Below are 14,762 nucleotides of genomic sequence, written 5' to 3' on the forward strand. Positions count from 1 at the left end.
GCATGTGTCTAAACGAGGAAATTTTATGACCCAGTCTTGCAATAAATTTCTGATCCTTGAAGCTGATGGTTCGTTCGCCTGAACATAATTTTACTGATAATGCTTTAGTGAATTGATATGGAAAGTTAACCTGACCTCTTATTAATTTCCATATCAGGGCCTATTTTAGTGTGCAGTATTTCACACTTTTTGCAGTATTAATTTAAAAACGTACAGTATTGATTTCCAAAATGTGCAGTATTGAATTTTGGGATTTGTGAAAATGTTTTTTTGCGGCTATCCCATATTCCTGCTTTGTTAAAAAAATGTGAATTTTCCTCGTCAGTTCGATATAGAATTCATGTATTGTAATTCTCGTATAACCATCGGAAAGACTCTCTTACCAAAACTTAAAACAAATCGAAATTCCCAGAACCAAAAACAAAACATCTCCTGTAAATGTCAGCATTGCTGTAAATTTCGTAATTTGATCTTGTCGAAGATAAAACATTCAGTAATAATATATCAGTTGCCCTGTGATGCTCTGGGCATCTAGCAGAAGCTCACTTAATTTAACTAAAACAAAGATAAAGAGCCTAATAAAACTTTTTTGTTTTACTGTCCAGACAAAACATGAGATAGTGACTCCGTTTACAAGAGATAAATGACTATGTTTCTATTCAGGTTTTGTAGCTTCTGTTTGCTTTGTTGCTGTTTTGAAATGTTATTATTGATTGTGTATATTATCGTCTAACTGTTTGTGATTTCTCCGTCATGGCCTATACACGTGTTCAAAATTCAGGCAATTTCCTCGCTACACTTGGATGGCTAAGATACCTGGGGTTTGCACTGATTGCAACAACAAAATTTCCTATAAAAAATATGATTATAAATGTGCAGAATTGAAAATTTCTTAAAAATGTGCAGTATTGAAAATTTCTTAAAATAGGCCAAAATAAGAAATTTGCTTAAAATTTCTTAGAATAACTCGATGAAGTGGACAACAATTTAAATTTCATGATAAATCTGACCTGTCCTCGAAAAAGTATCTTCAATACCTTTGCAGGAAAAAAGGGACGGAATGTACAATCCTGTCCCAGAATTTTCAGCCAAAATGAGGCCCTGTTGGCAAGGCACATCCCCAGTTATAAACCCCCCGAGGCCAGGTTCAAGGAGAGAGTCACTGAAGTTGTGATACAAAATATCATTTACATATATAAAATAGTATAAAAAATATCTGCGTAAAACACAGGATCAAAGATATTCCACTGAGATTGTGGATGCAAGCAGGCTTACGTGGAGTAAGTTGTTTACCACAGCTTCATTCTTCTTCCTTTTCGTCATCGTCTATTTCCTTTTTCTTCTTCTAATTCTTCTTCTTTTTTCTTTTCTCTTTCCCCTTTTTCTTCCCTTCCATCTTCTTACTTCTCTATTTCTGTTGTCCTTCATCTGCACCTTCTCATCCTTCTTCTTTTGTTTCTTGCTCTTCTTGCCCCATCTTTTTCCTTCTTCTCGCTTTTTTCCTCTTCCTTCTTCTTCTTCAACTAATTTTTCTACTGCTTCTCCTTTCTCTTCTTAATCTTCTTCTTATTTGTCCTCTTCATCTCCCAACCTAAAATTTTCGAGATTCTGTTCTTCAATACGGTCTTAAGCGCGAGTAGAAAGAGCTATTCTTTACTTAAATAACAGGATTAGTGAAACACAATTTGATATGCGCAATAAGTTAGGATATAGACCTCTTTTGAAAAATGCCAAGTACTCAGAAGACGCTAGAATTCTATCAATCTCAAAAGTTTTTAGAGGCATCTATTTGAAGGGGGGCTGTGTATGGTTAATCACAGCACAGCACAGCACCCGTCATTGGGTCCAGAATAATGGTTTGATTGTGCCTTTTCTTTATCGAGCAACAGCACAGAAAATGAAAGTCGCCCTGGTTTTGCGCAGGGTACTGATAGCAACAAAAGAAGTGTGCCAACACATTGACATAACTGTAAAGGAATTTGAATGCAATAAAAAAGTTTAGTTTTACTGAATTAATTCAAAGATTTTTAGTTGAATGTGCCACGGGAAGATGGCTATTGTACTGACAATTCATACTTTCAAGGAGGCAAGTGTAATCATCATTGCGGTCTTAGTTTTTTTCGCAGAAATATCTGGATACAACAAATATTTTGTCTTCTAAACAGTTTACTAAAGTCAATACAAACAATAAGATCATGATACGAAATAAAACTAAAAGATGCTTTTAGGTTCTCTATATAAATGAATCAAATTTAACCAGAATTAAGAAAAAAGCTCAATTTACGCAAACATAACTGTATTTGAGGATCTTACCTAGGCAAGGTCTCTTTTAAAAGATTTGATGAAATCAAGACAATAACCATAGACACAGACTTGGGGGGGGGGGAGGTCGGGGGCATTAAAAAATTGCTAGGGACTGGTTGAGAGGGCTATTAATTTACAAGGTAATTTTGCTCAATTTTAGTTTGACCGATTAACGCATAAAAATCATTTTAAGAGATGTTATTTGATAAGTGTTTCTAGTTTCATAAAATTTAGTGTCAAAAATTTATTGATAGCAATTATTATAAACATACAAAAAATCACCGTAAGACCCAAAGGTGGACCTCTTCCTACCCTCTGACGTCAGCAAATTTGAGTACTTAAGCTTCTTAGCAATAGAGTTGAAGTTTGACGTCATAGAATGTTTTTAGAACTATGTCTTTTGACCTCTTAGTATAAAATAACATCCTGAACTACTACTAAATATGCATGTTAAATCAGTTAAACATTTCAAAAACAAGTGTGATACTACCAATCAACATTTTAAAATTTGCTTAAAGATAACTATCATTTGGGCTTAGTTTAAAAGTTATGAACAGAGACCATATTACACTGATTTGTTGAGGGAAGAGCCTAAGTCCGAAATAGCCGGTGGTACGACCTTATAAGTCTGCGACAATGACAACAACGACAGGACGGGGGGAGAGAGGGTTCGTCTATAGTAAAAGTACCTGAGGATGTGCCGCAGGCAAAGGTATACGTTTTTGCAATTTTGGTCCAGCCAAGGGTAACATATTTGACAATATCGTTGCTTTAATTATATTTGGCTCTTATAAATGCCAGAAATTCATCCTGGCAACCCTTTTTTGTTGATAATAAACAAGTAAATGGAAAGTTTTTGGTAGAGATTGGTCTCGCCAAAGGTACCATTCTTGTAAAAAACTATACTAGCCAACAGTATCACTTTGAATTTGCTCGCTGCACAAAAAATAAAGCTAACAACCTCGCCCTAAAATCCCGTGAACGACAGTTGAAAATAAAAAAATGTTTGGTGTGTGGGCTAAGTATATTTTGTGTTGATAGCCAGATACCATTTGCTATTCATTGTGATGTAATTTTAAGGATCGTAACGATTTCTATGTTTCTAGTAACTACGCTTGTCTCATAGGTTTATAGGTTTCAATTCACGAAAGTGTTTTTGATACTAATAATGGCAGAATATGTTGCAGCACCACCGCTAACCAGCGCTACCGCGATAATCTCTACGTGAAGTACTTTGATGTAAAATGGTGTGCGCTGGTTCAGTTTTAAGTAGAATACGCAAGGTAGTATAAAAGCCATCATTGTGACAGTTGAACCACCAATCAGGGACAATATAACACCAAATTTTGGTATAGCCTCTGCGACACCAAGAACCAATAGGAGGAGCAATGATCGAATCAAACACCTTTTGAATCCAAATTCTGGAAAGAAAGAAAAAAGAAGGGTTTGCATCAAATTCTTTATTGGGAATTTTCAAAACAATTTCCGTTAAAACAAATATTTGCATTGCTTTTTCATAAAAAACAATCAATTTCGAAAATTGTCTCAAGACGTTCATCACTTAAGGACAATAAAAATTAAAGTTAAGCAAAATACTTCCATTCTGGCATACTGTGACAATCTAAAAACTGTCTTGAATCATGTTTAAATTTCAGCTTTGTTGAGAGAATTGCAAAAACAGATAAGTTAACATGCTTGTTTTTATTTTCAGCTTTTCTTCGATTATGGGGTGGATATGCAGAGGATTCTAGAACTTTCTTCGTTGCTGCAAAATTGTTGCTTTTATTTGTTCGTGTACCCTGAATTGTGAGCCTTTATTAGCCATTTAAGAAACAACAACAAATTTGAACGGTTTAACACATGCTCGTACATAGCACAAACATGATAGAATTCAACTAAAGTCCTTTGTACCTCACATGCTAAAAAGTGTCTCACATCCCATCTTTGTCCAAAATTCGACAAAATTCGACATTTAACCCTTCGACATTTTTAAAAAACTTATTTTAGCTCTGGTATGGGCACATATTGGTTTTTTATTTTCATCCAGCAAACGATTCTGCAAATGATAAACAGTTAAACTCAATACGATCATTATCTTTATAAACTTTGCTCTAAAGCCTGTTGCAGTGAAGTTTTTGATTAACTGTTTTTGACGGAATTTCTTCACTTCACTTTAGAATAACTGCATCCCATCTTGTTGAACAAGGGCAGTGTTTTCAAGCAGATGTAATATGAGTATTATCTAGATAAAATTGGAGATAAACATTCAAGGATGGGTTCGTGTTTCTTTAATTTCAGTTCATTACTCTTTTTGCAAGTAACACAATAGAAGGTTTGAATATCGAAAAGCGCATGACACAATACTTACTGTGTGGCCATTTGAGGTATTCTTCAACTTGTTGAGAGATTGGGTTCAGAGTGATAACAAAGGAAAATAAGAGATGGCCTGTGATTAAAACTTCAGCAGCAGTTCCAAGATTCTTGATGGCACCAGTATCACCATGGTTTTTGATGGTCTGCAGAACATTGGATTGCAATGATGAACCATAAACCACAAAAGAAAGAATGCAAGTTGGTGCATACATCAAAAGGACAACCAGAAAGGCGGACATTGCTGCCTTGGGAAACTTCTTCGGTTCCTTCATATCGGCTTGAAAAGACGGGAACAAAGTAGCTCCTCCGAAAGAAAAAGCTATGGTACCAAACGAAGTGAAAAATGACTCTACAGTGACGTCAGTAGTTGTAACTTGACTGACATCTGTAGGCCAGTCCCATAACGATTTGACTATGATCAAGAGACAAGCAACCGATGTACTGATCGTTGCCATCAGAGCAAAAGGCCACATGTCCTTTGGCGTTCCAAGGAACGTAAAAGGAAGCAGGATGCTACTTATTATAAGCAACCATGCCCTTGCCTCTTCTTTTTCTGTTGTAAAGACACCAATTTTTCTGTCGACCAAACTTGCTACATTCTGTGCTGCCAGTAAAAGAAAAACAACACAAACACCAAACAGTGTGATGAGCAGGCAAGTTTCCACAATGCCACGTCCAACTCTTCCATAACACTCATAACCAATGGATGGGTAAGGATCACGTGAGTAGGACTGGTAAATTTCCTTCTTGTTACGCAGAATGGTCCAGCATCTGCTCAGCATAATGCCACAATACAGGGAGACAAAACAGCAGACGACTAGCAAAACAACTGCTGACCAGCCGCCATTTTCCAATGCTTTCGGCAAGGCTAAAACTCCACTTCCTGCCATCTCACCAACTATGAATAGTGCACATGTCAAGACTGACAAACCGGGTCTTGGAATTTCTGTTGATGGTATATATTCTTCTTCGTAGTTCATTTTGTCATTGTCTTCATCTGCCATTCCGTATGAGCCTCTATTTATTTGCTTTACTGAAAGATAACAAAAGAGAGTTTTCAGCGTCTGCCCTCCAAGTAACCGCTTTTCCTTATTTGGGTGGGCTTTATCTTATCACGGAAAAAATTGGAGAAAAATGAATAAATATATTGCAAGTGACAAAATTTTTTCCGCATTTAATTTTTCTCAATTTATTTTTTCGCAAGTAGCATTTTCCCCTGATTTTTTAAGACCCTTTTGGCCCTTAAAACTTTTGTTGTTGACTAGGTTTAATTAAATTTCTGTTGTTAAACCGAATAGGTGAATTTCAATTATATTGCATGCTTGACATATTAATCCAGTAAAAGCGAATAATTCTATAAATTGGTTGGGGAAAAGTTTTACAAGTGACTAAATCTTCCCCCGACTTCTCGTCACCATGATCTCCTTTTCCACGATAAGCTATCACAAATTAGTGAACGCAGAAAATAATTTGAGATGATATACTGAGATAAAGTTAATATGAGCCAGCGACAAAACCAGGCCAGGAGTAACACTGGGCTATAACCTTTTGCTGTAATAGTAGGCATTTTGGTATTTATACAAAATGTTACTCCTGTCACCAGCAGTGAAGCGAATGCCTGATTCCTTAAATATTTTCAAAAGCAGATCGTCGTAATTTTCAGCTTTCAGGGGCATTGTTGATACTGGGTCAGAGGGGACATGCGCCTTATCGTTATCTTGGAAGAGATCAGTGCAGTTTGTTCGGGGAGGAATCACAAATAATATTACGATTTTCGGAGAGACTTTTACTTTCGTAGGGTGTCGAAGATGGAGAATAGTTTTATGTTTTAAACGCTTCTTCAGATAAATAATACTGTTGGGCATCAATTAAAAAGAAATAATAAATTCAAAACCTCAATCAACCACACCCAAACAGACAAGCCTATTTTTGTATTGGCAGTGAAGCTAAAAACTAAAGCCACGATGCCTCTAGATGATTCGCTCTAAATAAAAGGTGTTATTGTCTCTGAAAGAGTACTGTATATAATACTAAGGGACGTCGGAGGGGCACATATTAGAAGGGGCGGACACTGTGGCTAAGAAAAAGGGACACTTTTCCAAAAAACCTTAAAGAGATTAAATCCTAGAAAAGGGACATTTTCTAAAAGCCGGGGCAAGGGGCTAGTGGAGAGGGAACCAATTCAGGATCATCTTCTATTTAGAAATAAATTTGCATCTTTTAAAATTGAACAGTGTCCCAATCTTGCCTTTACATTCTTAAGGGAGAATTGAAATGCAATACAGTATGATGAAAAATTCAAGAACTGAATTTTTTTATCACAAAATTAAATAACAGTCCAATTGAAGAAAGTTCAAGCCAGCAAACACAAATACCGTAAAAGCTCTATTAAGCTCCCCTCTCTTTTAAGCCCCCCGCTCTATTAAGCCCCTCCTTATCAAGCAAAATTTAAAAGAAGCCCCCTCTTTATTAGGCCCCCTCTTGAGCCACTGATATCAAATAAAGAAAACATGTGCATTAAATAGGTCTCTTGATGAGTGTGATGACGCTAAGATATTGTGCATTAAGTTTGGCCCATGTAAATGTGCATTCTACGCGTATTCTATACACCTCATTGATACTAGCCTGTGCTCCAGACCCCTAGCTTTCAAGTACTTGTGCGCCTTAGAGGACGGTGTAGATTTGTTAAGAAGATGCGTAAAACCACTTAAAAAGGGGGTTTTACAGACGTGAGTTTGTAGATCGTTCTCTGAAACGTACACAATAAATAAGGCAAAAACTGTTCTCCAATTCTCTAATGTTTTACACTTCTTCTAATTCATCAGTTCACGGCAAACGACTAAAACTATCTTAAACAGCTAACGATGGCCATGTAATGGCAAACACGGTTCTGCAAGCTAATACCAGCACCTAAAATAATAATTACGTAATAAAAATGAACACACGTGACAAATTATGATGCAATCGTCATGTGATGTCCTGCAATGGAGGTGACATTTTCCTAACAAAAAATGAATAACAGCATTTTTATAACATTTTTTACATTGAATTATCAATGATACCCCCTCTCTAATAAGCCCCTTTCTCTTTTAAGTCCCCCCTCTAGGACTGAAAAAAAATAAATAAGCCCCCCCCCCCCCGGGTATATGTAATCCTACCCTGGGTACCAGACTCACTATACATAAAATATAATATGAGTCTGGTGCCCAGGGTAATGCAATCCAAGGATACAGTAGGATATGTTAAATCATAGGTTGATTGTTATGCAAAATGTATTAAAACGCATTATAACAATTCTCTCATCTCAGTTTTAGAAGCAATGGCAGCGCTATGGGAGCATTGGGAGACACGCCCCCTCCCCCCAAAGCTTTCGTGTATTTCGTCTAAGTTAGAAGAGAAAATCTTAAGGATGAGAAGGGCGGTAAAATTTTGTCAAAGTATTATTTGTGGTGTGATTCTATGATTTTAAGCTTCCTACTAACCGAATGCTGGTCATGAGCGTTTCCTACTAATAAAATTGGCGTTCCCTGTTGCTACAAAGCAGCGTTTTTTAACCACTGCACCGCGGCACACTAGTGTGTGGTCACTGCCGTGAGTTATTGTCGGGTGTGCCTTGGAAAATTATCCAAATTCAACTAATTGGTCTGAAAAATTGAAAAAATGGCGCCTTTCTTCCATTCCTGCCAGGAAATCGACTCTGTTTTCATCTAAAAAGGCCCATTTCTCACACTGAGTGAATAAAGTCTTATTCAAGACACTTCGATGAGAACAACTATTTATTGTGAGTGTAGGCGACAGAGTTTCATTTTTCAACATTGCTTTTTGTAGGGTGTCTCGTGATTTGTTGTTATGAAAAATTGTACCTTGGATCATATAAGGTTGAAAACGGACAAAAGAAAATAACGTGACGGAAAACTTTTCATTTTCAAACTGATGCCAGCAAAGAAGAAGTTAAACATACATGAAACGCATGAGATCAGCCTTATTAAAAACAAAATGAGGCTGATGTGGTGTGTAAAATCTAATTCAAACAAAGTTGTGAAATCCAGTCAGAAAGTTCCATCTCTCAAATGGCAAGCTTTCTGCCAGCTTTGGGTGTTTTTTCGGCGAATTTTAAAACTTGTTGGCAAAAAAAATGGCTCACTCACTTTGTTGGCAAATGAGGCCTGAACACTCCCCTTGAGTACAATAGAGTTCTAAAGTGTGACGTCATCAAAAACCTATTTTTAGAATTTTTGAATTTAAACCACATAGCATAAAAGATCACCATGAAATACTTTCAAATACGCAAAATTGGCCAAATATGTCTAAAATCGGTTGAGATATGGCTAATGAAAGACTTGAAGTTTGCTAACGAATCACTGTTATTTTGGCTCATAGACATGTGGCCATATCTCTGCCAATTCGTAACACACTTGCCTGATTTTGCGCATTTAGAGGTAATTCATGATGCCCTTTCAGGTTATGGGATCCAAACTAAAATATTCTAAAAATAGATTTTTGTGACGTCGTCACTTTAGAACTCTATAGTTAGTGATTTTACTGCTTACGGCCTAATAATTTTGAAATAAAAGGAAGAACAACCCAGCCCAAAGATTTTGAAAAGATTAAAAACAATCAGTCTGAATTTCAATTTACTGGTTCTTATTAAAATAATGTATTACATCAAATGTTACGAATGTTAGTTTTACTAAAACAATCACGATAGCTTGGTCATAGAAAGGCTTAGGTTGTAAGCAGTGCAACTGCTTGCTCTTGTTAGCGGGATGTTCAGGCCTCATTCACCGACAAAGTAATTGGAGCATCCTAGGTGGCAAAAAATCTTTGCATTTGAGATGAGATTTTTCAAGGGATCTGAAGACTGTGTTCAAAAATTACATTCAATAAAAATGTCACAAGTGCATATTGCAAAATACTTTACATACAGGAAATTGCTTAACAACACTTTCAGGACAATACCCCGAAGAGCAAAGTACTATGTCTACCCTGAAGCCATTAAACATGAGAAAAAAAGAACGGATTCGTGAACCTTATACATAAATCTAACTACGTATGAATGTACTAAAAACAATATGAAATGTAAGGTGGTACTAAAATAAATTAAAACAAAATAAAATAGAATATAAATATAAATTACATTTTACAGTACCTCAGCCTCAGCTTTTTCTTAATTTGTTCTTAACTCTCGATCAATTTCGAGGCTCGTGTTCTTATAAAATAGTTCTTATAAAAAATTTATGTAGAACAAACTATTTTATTTGGCTGACGGGTCAAGATCAGGGGCTTCGATGCAAGTTAGGAAGCTAAGGGACAATTGGGAAAGTTAAAGACCCATAATAAAAGACCTTAAAAAAAGTAGAGAAGCCATTGACCCGCCCTTCTTCACCAAGGTACGCCGGCGCCGGGGGCTGGGGGGCTAAAGCTCCCTCACTTTTTTGCTGAACTATGATATTCATATTCAGGTAGTGGCATCAAAGATAATGGGGGAAAAACTACCATGCAAGTTTGCCAATTTGTCTAGAGCCATCACTCTCCCCCGTCCACCCAAAAATGTTATCCTGCATCCCTGCCCTCTCCCTCATAACCTTGGAAATAACATCTAAAACGATTATCTATCATTTCGCCAACGCGATCAATTTTTAACTTATGTTTTCTCGACAGATCCTGGTAGACTAAGCTCTAAACCTTAAAGGTAATGTGTCCAGCTATAGCAAGCGACTCTGTGGGGGTTTTTAAAAACGTGATTTTCCATGTCATCGCCTCAGTCATTACGGTCGTTCTGTTTATTTATCCTGCTGCGAAGTTAGCTTTTCATGTGAGCAGTTTTGCATCGCAAGAATACTAACCAATCGCAAACTGTTATTTTGATGGGTGGCTTGACAAGTTGGGTATGCGCAGTCCTTTTATATGGACACATTACCTTTAAAGTTATGATTTGCATCTAGAAAGTCCTTTGTTGTCACGTGATTAATGATGTCATTCTGGTATAATTTCAGTATTCAAAGTAGTCATTACTCGATCGATATTCGTCAAATGACAGTTAAACCTACATAAAATGCAAGGTATCAGCGAGCTACATACTCACTTTTGCTGATATCGGCATTTCTGTAATCACGTGACCTTCAAAATTTCCAAGGTTTACGGGTATTGAGTACTTAAATACTGAAATCACTGATTTGTGTGTTTGTTGTTGTTTATCTTTTTTTCGCCACAAGATTTCCTCCTGAGTCCGTCGAGCAGCCTGCTATCTCCTTTATGTGCACATTTACGCAGGGGCGGATCCAGGATTTTTGGTGACTGTAGCTCAAATCTTTTGGGATCGGTACCACGCCCTCCTTGCTTGTGGGACACGCCCACTATATGGGTAAATGATATAACCATGTGTGTTTATAGTTGCTTCGTATTCATAAATATTCCTTCGAACATCCTTTTTCTATTTCCAGGGACGCCAGAGAAGGGGTGTGGGGGTACAACCGCCCCTGTTGCCCTTTGACAGAAGGGGCAAACGTTGTTTTTAATAAAGTTCCCTTGAAACTGGCCAATTTTGATAATCATAGAGATTCATATAAAATTCTGAACTTCTCAAAATATGTAAAATAATTCCTTATGCCGAAAGTTAGTCAATGTTGAAGATACCTACAGAAGATCGAAATAATATTGCAGTTACGTATGAATTTGTAGAAGCTGAGAATTATCTTTCAAAAGCCCTTTTACTAAAGCCTGCCCCCCCCCCCCCCCCCCTCTTGCCGCTTGGTCGTTCCGCCGTTCCTGTCTATTCCCCTAGTTGGTCCCTGCCTTTGACACTACATTACAGGGGACCCAGGAGGTGAAAACGAGCTATAGTCCACTGTTGCTTTACAGGGGACAGAGAGTGGTGAAGTACCGTGGAAGGCCATTTTCAAACCTGACTATAGCTTCACTATAGCTCGCGCCAAAAATTATAGTACGGGTTTCATTGTCTTCGATGCCTTTTCCAGAGCAAATCCCCAGACCGACTATAGCTCGGAATATCCACTGTAGCTCAATTCTGGTTGGTTACTGTCAACAAAGAACGAAACTTCTGATTCGTCTAAGTTTTAATATTAGACCATTCTGCGCTCAGTGTTTTATATCTTATCTGGAGAGGCATTGTGATGACACATTGCCAGCATTGCATGTTTGTTAATCGCATTTGATAACCTATAACGCTGCTTTCAAATGTTGATAGTAAATACTTGTGGGCATAAACACATTTTTAGGGACTGCAAGGAAACTTTGTATTTTGAAAATCAAACACTGATATAGCTCGAGCTACAGTTGCTATAGTCTAGATCCGCTCCTGTTACGGGTATTGTCAAGAGGGCTCTCGCAACAACGTTATAAAAAACAGCAAAAAGTAGAAAAGGGCCACTCCCTGTATTTATTGTCAGCCTAATGCGGCGGGAGGCATATACATACGGAGTAAAGCTCCGTATGTATTTCCTCGGTACAAATAAAACGAAAATGTCTTAATGTTGTCAAACAGTCATGTGTATCATATATATATATATATATATATATAAGCCATATTGCCTTTTTCTGAATCAACAAAAGGAAAGGAAAAACGACGAAATTACCTGTACTCATGTTCTGTCTCTTGCGGAACTACTAGTCTTACTAAAGTCTACTAGTTCCTGTTTGGCCAACGCATCGGTTGAACAAAGGGTGAGTGATCTCCAATTTCTATCTCTGTTCAGCCTGTTGGAAGCAAGTCTGTTCTTGTTGGGGAGACGAGATCGCGGCTCCATTGTTTAGAACACAAGCGTTAGTGGTTTGTCCGAGCAAATTAGCTACGAGGAGTAGGTACACACGCGCATTGAACCTGCTAGAACAATGCTGGATCTACGTTGTTTATTTTTTCAAAGTTCCCTCCTTTGCCTATCTGTTGCACCCACTCCTTTCACGGGGGGCTACCTACACCTTACGGACTTACCCTGGCTCGTCTCCCCAACAAGTTCAGGCAGGGAATCGGGTAATCAGATATCGGCGAAACCGTACCTAGTGTATGGGCGGCGCCAGAGGAGAGGGACTTTGGGGCTTCAGCAACCTCCAATTTTATTCAAAAAGTGTTTTAAGAAAATAAAAAGAATAAAGGAAAAGGAAAAGAAGAAATTAAAAGTGCGATAAATCCTGGCATTGCCTAAATTTACCAGGAATAAGAGGTCTATGGGGCCTTAATAAAGTAATGAATTCCATTTTTTAAGACTGGAATTGATCAAATGTACTAAAAGCAATAAAGCATACCTTAAAGTGCATGTCACCTAATTTGGGATAGAGATTAAACCAACTGAAACAACTGCGCTGAGTTCAAACATCAAATTTAAAAAGCTTTTTGAGCAACGCAAGCCCTCGAAAAAGGCCCCCAAAGTCTTTACATTTTGCCTCCAATCCGCGCATGTTATAGAGGTCTAGGCTCTAGTCTTTCATGACGTAGAAACCAGAACGTCTTTCGAAACCTTGCGCAATAAATTATGGCCGACTCTGATTCCGAAGCATCCAACATCTCGTCAAATCCTAGTTTCTTTACTGATCACGAATTAGTGGATGAAAGTTGAGATTTTGAGCATGCGGGGACTGAAAACGTCGAAGCTGGGTGCTTAGAAGCTTACGCTGATGAACCAATGGCTGATGCGGCGGGGAAGCAGAAATAAGAAATATGCTTATTAAGGCCCGTCTAGGACTTTGTTGTCGACTAAATCCGTTTTTAGGAATTAAAGTAAATTCATTCGGGATGATCTCTGGTTGTGTGAGGACAGATTCGACTTCATATGACTCAGATCAGGGTAGGTCAGGTCTGACGTATGTGTAGTAGTATGACGTAAAAATAAGCTGATAGGAATGCGGAGGGAGGAAAATATTGAAGGCTGATTGCAAAGAAAGCAAATTGATGAATGAATAAATCGCATAAAATTCATTGACGATCCTTGTTTGCTTATTATGTCCATCCACATCTCTAAATATACCATCGAATATTCTCAGCACGTTTTACTTTGGTTCTGGTTTCTACGTCACAAAAAGACTATGATCCAGTCCCCTTTTTGGCGCGGTTTGGTGCTCGCAAGACATGGCAAAATGCCACTTTTGCGTGCATACAACAGAAAAACCAAAGAAATAGCAAATTATCGATTCGATTTTCGTAAACAGCGCATCAAGTATAGTAAGGGATCGCAAAGTTTGCAATTGAGGTGATATACACTTTAAAAATAGCAAATTGTTTTAAATTATTGCAAGAAAATGACTGCAAGAAATATTATGTGTTTTATGCTTATCTAAAGAGCGTGGTTGCGAAAATTTTCTGCTCGCTTCGCTCAGAGGGAAGACTCTTCTTTCGTGTGTCTTTTGTATAAACAGCCACTTTCTGTATGTATCTATTGTCATTTAAGAAGAGAAGAAGAATGATACATAAACAAAGATCAAAACCTTGGATCACTAAAAGAATCTTAAAATTGATCTCAACTAAAGATAAATACTTTAAACAATTCCTTAAAATAAAAAACCCTAATCTAAATAAAAAATATAAGTATTATAGGGACCGTGTTAATTATCTTAAAAGAAAGAGTAAAAAAGCTACTTTGCCTCATAATTTGAAAAATTCCAAAAAACAGTGAAAATCTTTGGTCTGGAGTTAAGGAAAAAATCAACAAACTAAATAATGTAACAGCTGTAAACTTAATTTGCTAATAAATGGAAAATTTACATCTGACAGCAAAACTGTCGCCAATTCATTTAACGAATACTTCATTTCAGGCTATGTTCACATTGCTCCGTATTCATTTTTATTCGTTTTCATATCGATCCGTTTTACCTGTTCACACTGCTCCGGATATATTTGAAAACGGTATGAAAACGATGAAGCGTTCACATTGCTCCGCTCTAGATAAAAAGGAAAACGCCACAAACTGGTTTACAGCACTTGCCACTGCTAATAAGCTTTTCAAACAGCTCACTGCCACTAATATTCCTCCAAGTAGTATGCTAACTTCGAGTGAGAATCTTGCTGTGTTGTTGTTGTTGTTAGCGTTTTCAAAAGTATCCGTTTTCGGTGTTCACACAGCGTTTTTGCGTTT

At 37.4% G+C, this 14,762-nt stretch overlaps 1 protein-coding gene across 2 annotated transcripts; it reads right to left on the bottom strand.

The window, feature by feature from the left end:
* Positions 1-1,997: 1,997 nt before the first annotated feature.
* Positions 1,998-12,540, bottom strand: LOC135694049 (uncharacterized). Of its 2 annotated transcripts, XM_065212707.2 has the most exons (4): positions 12,273-12,540; positions 7,623-7,678; positions 4,673-5,710; positions 1,998-3,725 (listed from the first exon to the last, which is right to left on the bottom strand). In XM_065212707.2, exons 3-4 carry the CDS (start codon positions 5,679-5,681, stop codon positions 3,442-3,444), a joined length of 1,293 nt encoding a protein of 430 aa, XP_065068779.2. In that variant the 5' UTR covers positions 5,682-5,710; positions 7,623-7,678; positions 12,273-12,540; the 3' UTR covers positions 1,998-3,441. The 2 variants fall into 2 exon arrangements, with proteins under 2 accessions (XP_065068779.2, XP_065068777.2); XM_065212705.2 differs by lacking the exon at positions 7,623-7,678 and having other exon boundaries at positions 12,273-12,538.
* Between the last annotated feature and the right edge of the window lie 2,222 nt (positions 12,541-14,762).

Source organism: Rhopilema esculentum, chromosome 11 (genome assembly GCF_057945365.1).
Source record: "Rhopilema esculentum isolate cy_ngs chromosome 11, ASM5794536v1, whole genome shotgun sequence".
Classification (NCBI taxonomy): Eukaryota; Metazoa; Cnidaria; class Scyphozoa; order Rhizostomeae; family Rhizostomatidae; genus Rhopilema; species Rhopilema esculentum.